Source organism: Orycteropus afer, unplaced genomic scaffold (genome assembly GCF_000298275.1).
Source record: "Orycteropus afer afer isolate SDZICR_OR568_19922 unplaced genomic scaffold, OryAfe1.0 scaffold00352, whole genome shotgun sequence".
Classification (NCBI taxonomy): Eukaryota; Metazoa; Chordata; class Mammalia; order Tubulidentata; family Orycteropodidae; genus Orycteropus; species Orycteropus afer.
Genome location: NW_006921939.1, coordinates 1,614,008 through 1,620,098, shown reverse-complemented (window position 1 = coordinate 1,620,098; position 6,091 = coordinate 1,614,008). Strand labels below are relative to the sequence as shown.

Here is a 6,091-nt window from a genome sequence, read left to right as displayed (position 1 = left end):
TCACCATTTGCTTTTTATTTTAGTAACTTTGCTGTAGGTCATCCAGCACTTGAATATTGACATTGACAGTTAACTGGGCCTTGTATTTAAGTCATCTCTTTCAATGCCACTGGGCACTTGGCTCTTGGAAGAAGGTAACTCAGAGTATTACTCCCTGGTGTGTATTCATTATTTATTTGGGAACTTTTCTGCCATTGTGGCAATCTGTCAGAACTCAGCATAATTTAAATGATTGAGGTGGGTAATGAAACACTTGAACAGGAGAATATCTTTTCACCCAGCTGCTGATGACTGACTAGAGGGTATTTTAAAAGAGATACTATGTTCTCCAACTCACCACTATATTCTAAAAAATACATAAATGTCCCACTAAAATTTAAATTTTTAGAAAGTGGAAATGACATATTTTGAATACTCAGAGTAACACGCAATCCCCCCAACCCTGGGGGAGCTGGACAATGAATAAGGAAGACCAAAGAAGAGTTGATGCTTTTGAGATGTTGTGTTGGCGAAGACTACTGAAAGTACCATGGACTGCCAGAAGAACAAATAAATCTGTCCTGGAAGAACTGCGGCCAGAATGCTCCTTGGAAGTTAGAATGGCAAGACTTTGTGTCACCTACTTTGGTCATGTTGTCAGAAGGGACCATTCCCTGCAGAAGGATATCATGCTTGGTAAAGTGGAGGGTCAACGAATAAGGGAAGGCCCTCAACCAGATGGGCTGACACAGTGGCTGCAATGATGGGGCCAGGTATGGCAAGGATTGTGAGGCTGGCACAGGACCGGGCAGTGTTCCGTTCTGTTGTACACAGGGTCACTGCGAGTCGGAGCCAACTTGACAGCACCTAAAACAACAGCCCCCAATTCTAGGGTATTTATTTATTTTCAAAATGTCCTAAAATGTTTAAATTACTTTATTTCATAAATATTGACCTCGATGTAATGATTTATTTATTAAGGATGTCAGTGGTTTGCTGCAGAATCCAAACATCTAGTGTCTTCATTTAAGACTCAGCTTCATTGCCTCTTGATACCATTTTATTATAATCTATACTTTTATCTTCGATGCTTGACAGATTATATTACTAGGCAAGGATTTTATCTAAAAATTAAAATAAATTTTCTAGTTTCAGAGTATTACATTGTTAATGTTGCTATTAGGAGCCCTGGTGGCACAGTGGTTAAAATGCCTGACAGCTGACTGAAAGGTTAGGAACTTGAACCCAGCAGCTGTTCCGTGGAAGATAGATGTGGCAGTCTGCTTCCATAAAGATTTACAGCCTTGAAAAGCCTATGGGGTAGTTCTCCTCTGTCCTATATAGCTGCTATGAGTCATAACTGACTCAACAGTAAGGGGTTTTCATGATCTCCTCCTCTCCAAACCATATTTTTCTAGGCCATGCTGAAGGTTATCAAACTCCATGAAGTTTTCTTCTACCCAAGGAGCTTAAATTATGGCATTTTGCATATGGCTTATAGTACTTACTTCTTTTTGCCTTGTATTATAGTTAGCTGTGAACATGTCTGCCCCCTGTACTGGCTCCTAGAGAGCAACAACTGCGTTTTAGTCATCTTTGTATCTCCTGTAGCACCCTTCCCAGTGCTTTGCCCCTATATGTTCAGTAAGTATTTGTTGAAATTGTTTTTCCCCCTAGTTTTCTAAGTTATATTTACAAACAATCCATAACTTGAAGTTTAAATGAAGAGTGATACAGTAGATCATGACAGTTAAGACACTAGTCAAGATTGCCCAGATTTTAATACCTACTTCATTATATATTAACTCTGTGCCTTCTTCATGTATAAAATAGGGATGATAGTAACAATATCAGCCTCCTAGAATTGATGAGGAATAAAAGAAATAATATGTTAAGACATTTATCATGGTACCCAACATAGGACACATGCAATAAAATGTAGCTATCATTATTGCTAAGTGTGGTCCTTTTGGACTAGATTCTGAGACCCTTAAGAATCTGTCTTTTGGTCTTTATATCTCAAGCATCTAACCTTGCATATAGGAAGTACTCAATAAATATTTGTTTGAATTGATTTAACCATAGTTTTTCATCTTCCATTACAGCCCACTGTTTGTAACATGGAAGATTGGTCGAGACAAAAGATTACGTGGATGCATAGGTACTTTTTCTGCCATGAATTTGCATTCAGGACTCAGGGAGTACACACTTACCAGGTGAAGACCAATTTTTGTTATCTCTGCTTCTACGTTAAAAAATTTTTTGAAATTTGAACCTGATCCTGTAACTTCTTTTCCTTTTCTGAATTGTTAACATTCTTCTTTAATGTAAGATTTTTTTTGTTAATGATATATGTTATCATAAAATACTGTGATTACATGTATTCTGCCATACATGTTTTGAAGTGTCTGTTGTTGTTGTTGTTTTCCTTCCAATGACCAACTTACTTTGTATAACTTGAGAATCTATTGCTAAACATCCATGGGTTACCAGAATGTAGTACTTTCCATAATAACAGTCATTGTGTCTTTCTTATTAGTCTTTTTAAAAATGGTTGATATCTATTTAGTCTTCTACATTTTGTTATACTGTTTTATATACTTCTGAAACTGAAAGGAGAACCTCAGAAGAAAGTTGATGCCACAGCCTGGCAGCATGGTCATTCACATTCACACTTTACCCAGAATTCATTATGGCTTACTGATTTTGTTCTAACACAATGACAAAGTAATGAATACCTTATTATGGTTGTTAAGACTCAGTTCCTAATTTCTGAACTCACAAAAAGCTATCTAGTATGCCATCTGATTTGTTTTTGTTCAAGTTTAGCTTTCTAACAAATTGTTCTCCAAAATTATTTCAAAAGAAGAAAATTCCTTAAATAATAAGCTATTAGTAAAGGAATTTCCTGTTTTTGTTCATATTTTAGGATGATTATCTGATATAGTTTCTATACTTGTAACATGCAGTGTCTAGCCAACAAGAAATTGGCCCCTGCTGACTATTAGCACTTGGGGCAACTTGCTTAACCTCCATAGGTAAAGTAGTAGTACATTATTTTGTTTTATATACTTAAGAGGGGTGTTAGGGAAATGAAGTAATAATGTTGGAGTCAATGTTGTGAAATGTTCATTATTTTACTGTAGAATTGCATAAGTGCAGGCTCATAGCACCAGTTAATAAACTGCTAACTGAATTTAGTATTTTCCTATTTGAAAGTGTGCAGCAGCTCACAGCTACAGGGTTTACTTAGCTTATAGTAAAGCCCAAAAGGAAAAGCAGTGGCTTGAAGGGTCACATTCATTCTTAGCTTTTCACAGGTATTAGAAACTGGGAGTTGGAGGTTTATTAAATAACATACAGGCAGTAAGAGAGTCAAAGCACATATTCTGGAAATAACTACAACTTGTTAAAGACAGTGGAAGTGCTAGTCTAGGTATGTTATATATATATATATATATATATTTGGTCCTGTCATGAAATACAATGGGCTTATTTTGGGAGATTAACAAATTCTTCCAGTGACTATCTTTTTTTGGGACAGGATCATACGAAATTGCTCTTTTAATAACTAATCAAGAGCAATTGATTGTACATTTTCCCAAAAGCTATTATGAGGAACACTGGTTCCCTAACTTTGTATGGAAAAAGGATTTTCTGTCCCAATAAAGTTGGGTAACATTGCTTAAACAAATTTAAACAGCTCTCCTCACTGCAGGACTCCTCAGAACCTTTTATGTTAATAGATTTGTGAATCTCTGAGAAAATGATATAAAATACAGCATTTCCCAGACTTCAACTCATTGCATAACCCTATTATCACCTCAAAGGCTTGTGAGATTATTGTTCCAAGGAATACATTTTTAGAAACACAAGTCTGTTATAAAATTTCGATTTTATTTTATATTTGAAGAGTCTGACTTGGTAGCATAGGAACCCTCTGTACTTTCTCTTGAAATTGTGTCAGAAATCTCATTATCAAATATTACATACTTTAGAAATCTTCCATAGTAATTATAGGAGCAACTTGGTTTTGTTTAAAGAAAATATTAAATTCTTTTGCCTGCACTGATAAGAAAAAATGAGAATATCTAACTTTTCAGGACTTGTGAATCTATCTCCCCGGATAAGCACCAGAAGAATTACAGTATATTTTTCTGATGATAATGTGATTCTGAATGGATTGTTCAGATAGTTGAACTTGGAAATTTGCCTGCATTTGTATGCCTTGTTACTCTCATTATAGTGTATGGCTCTTCCTGTTTACTTTTCAACTTTTTCCTGATGGTTCTATACAACTTCCTTAAATTGTGTAATGCATATTGGAAGGGTATGTGTGTGTGTGTGTGTGTCTGCACATATACACACATAGACAAATCTGGTTTTACTTCTTATTTTTGCTTGACTTAATTTCTTTTTCTTAATATGATAATAAGAATCAAGTGTTTGGAAGAGATGAACAAAAGAAAACATGTCTTAAAATATACAAATACTCTTTTTTGTACTTGGTTTAGAGGCAAAAATTATAAAATGTCACGTTAAAAAGTTACAACACGATGTTTTTCTGTCCAATAGTGTGCTAATGATTTCTATATGTTGTTGTTATAATTGTTATTAATAGCTATCATTTATTGAGAACTTCCATGTCACGTTGTGCAGACGAGCTTCGTATGCATAGTCTCCACAATAACTCTTAGGTATTAATAGTCACATCTTAAAAATGAGGAAACTGAGGTTTAGAGAATTTAAATAATTTACCCATTCATACTTCTAGTAAGTAGTAGAGCCAGGCTTTAAACCCAGGCTATCTGACTGCAAAGTCCATGCTCTTAACTGCTACATTCCAGATAAAACAAAAATAAATTTTTCTGTTGGGCATAAGCTGAAAAATAAACAACCACCAAACCCACTGCCATTGAGTCGATTCCAACTCATAGTGACCCCCGTTGGGTTTCCGAGGCAGTAAATCTTTACAGAAGTAGATTGCCTGGTCTTCTTTCCATGGATGGCTGGTGAATTTGAACTGCTGACCTTCTGGTTAGCAGACAAATGCTTTAGGCACTTCACCACCAGAGCTCCTTGGGCATAAGTTTAGCAGTTGATAATTTGGAAACATACCTATTCTTTGCTTCATAACTTGTAGGAAATTTTTAAACTTTTTAAAACTTCACTAGCACATAAAAATTGCAGTGAAACATTTGATTTGAAGTATTCTGTGTTATGTATACAATACACAAATTATGGAGAACTTATGTTTTGTTGCTTTGTCATGAAAATAATGAGTTCAAAATCAGGTTACTATGATACTTTGTAAATCATAGATTAATATTTCTTCAGAAGTTTGGGTTAAAAGTTAAGAATGAAATTTTGAAACATGATTTAAAACTCTGGAAAACCCATAGATAAGATTATACAAAGTATATATATACTCAGGGTTGTTTAGACTATTTTAAGGAAAAAAATGGAGTTGGATTAATATTTTATAAAAGGATAATGCCTATTACAATATACAATATACTACTGTATGATATGAAGTCTTGTGTAAATAGGCTGATTTGAAGAACAATGCAATATTTCAGAACATAACATTGGTGATTCTTGGATTCTAGTCTTTCAATCTTAAAGCCCCATACATCATAAAATATACAAAGGGAATCAAATGAACTTTGAGAATTGAGGGTAAAAGGAAAGGAGAAAATGAAACCGTGAAATTAAACACTTTCCAGGTAAAGGTTTATTTAATCAAATTAGGCTGTCTGGTTAGTCATTCTTCTTCACTTGAAATCAATTAGACAGGTAAAGGTTTATTTAACCAAATTAGACTGTCTGGTTAGTCACTCTTCTTCACTTGTGATCAATTAGACTATTTTTCATTTTTCTCAATGTTACTTGACTATAGCCTTTTTTCTTTTAGAAGGCTAATCACTTTATAGAAGACAAAGATCTAACTTCCTGTGGCCCCTTAATCTCTAAAACCTAAATTTAAAAAATAACCAGGAACTTCTTAAATGAAAAGCCTATCCTTTATTAAACATTTATAAACACACTATAGTGCCTAAGGCATTTGACTGCTAACTAGAAGGCTGGCAGTTCAAACCTACCAGCCACTCCT

At 34.6% G+C, this 6,091-nt stretch overlaps 1 protein-coding gene across 1 annotated transcript in view; it reads left to right on the top strand.

Moving 5' to 3' along the window:
* AMMECR1 (AMMECR nuclear protein 1) overlaps positions 1–6,091 on the top strand; it is a 184,422-nt gene that overhangs the window by 91,025 nt on the left and 87,306 nt on the right. Inside the window, exon 2 of the mRNA XM_007952592.2 lies at positions 2,085–2,195. Coding sequence (XP_007950783.1) covers positions 2,085–2,195 — 111 coding nt within the window. The remainder of the gene's footprint in view (positions 1–2,084; positions 2,196–6,091) is intronic.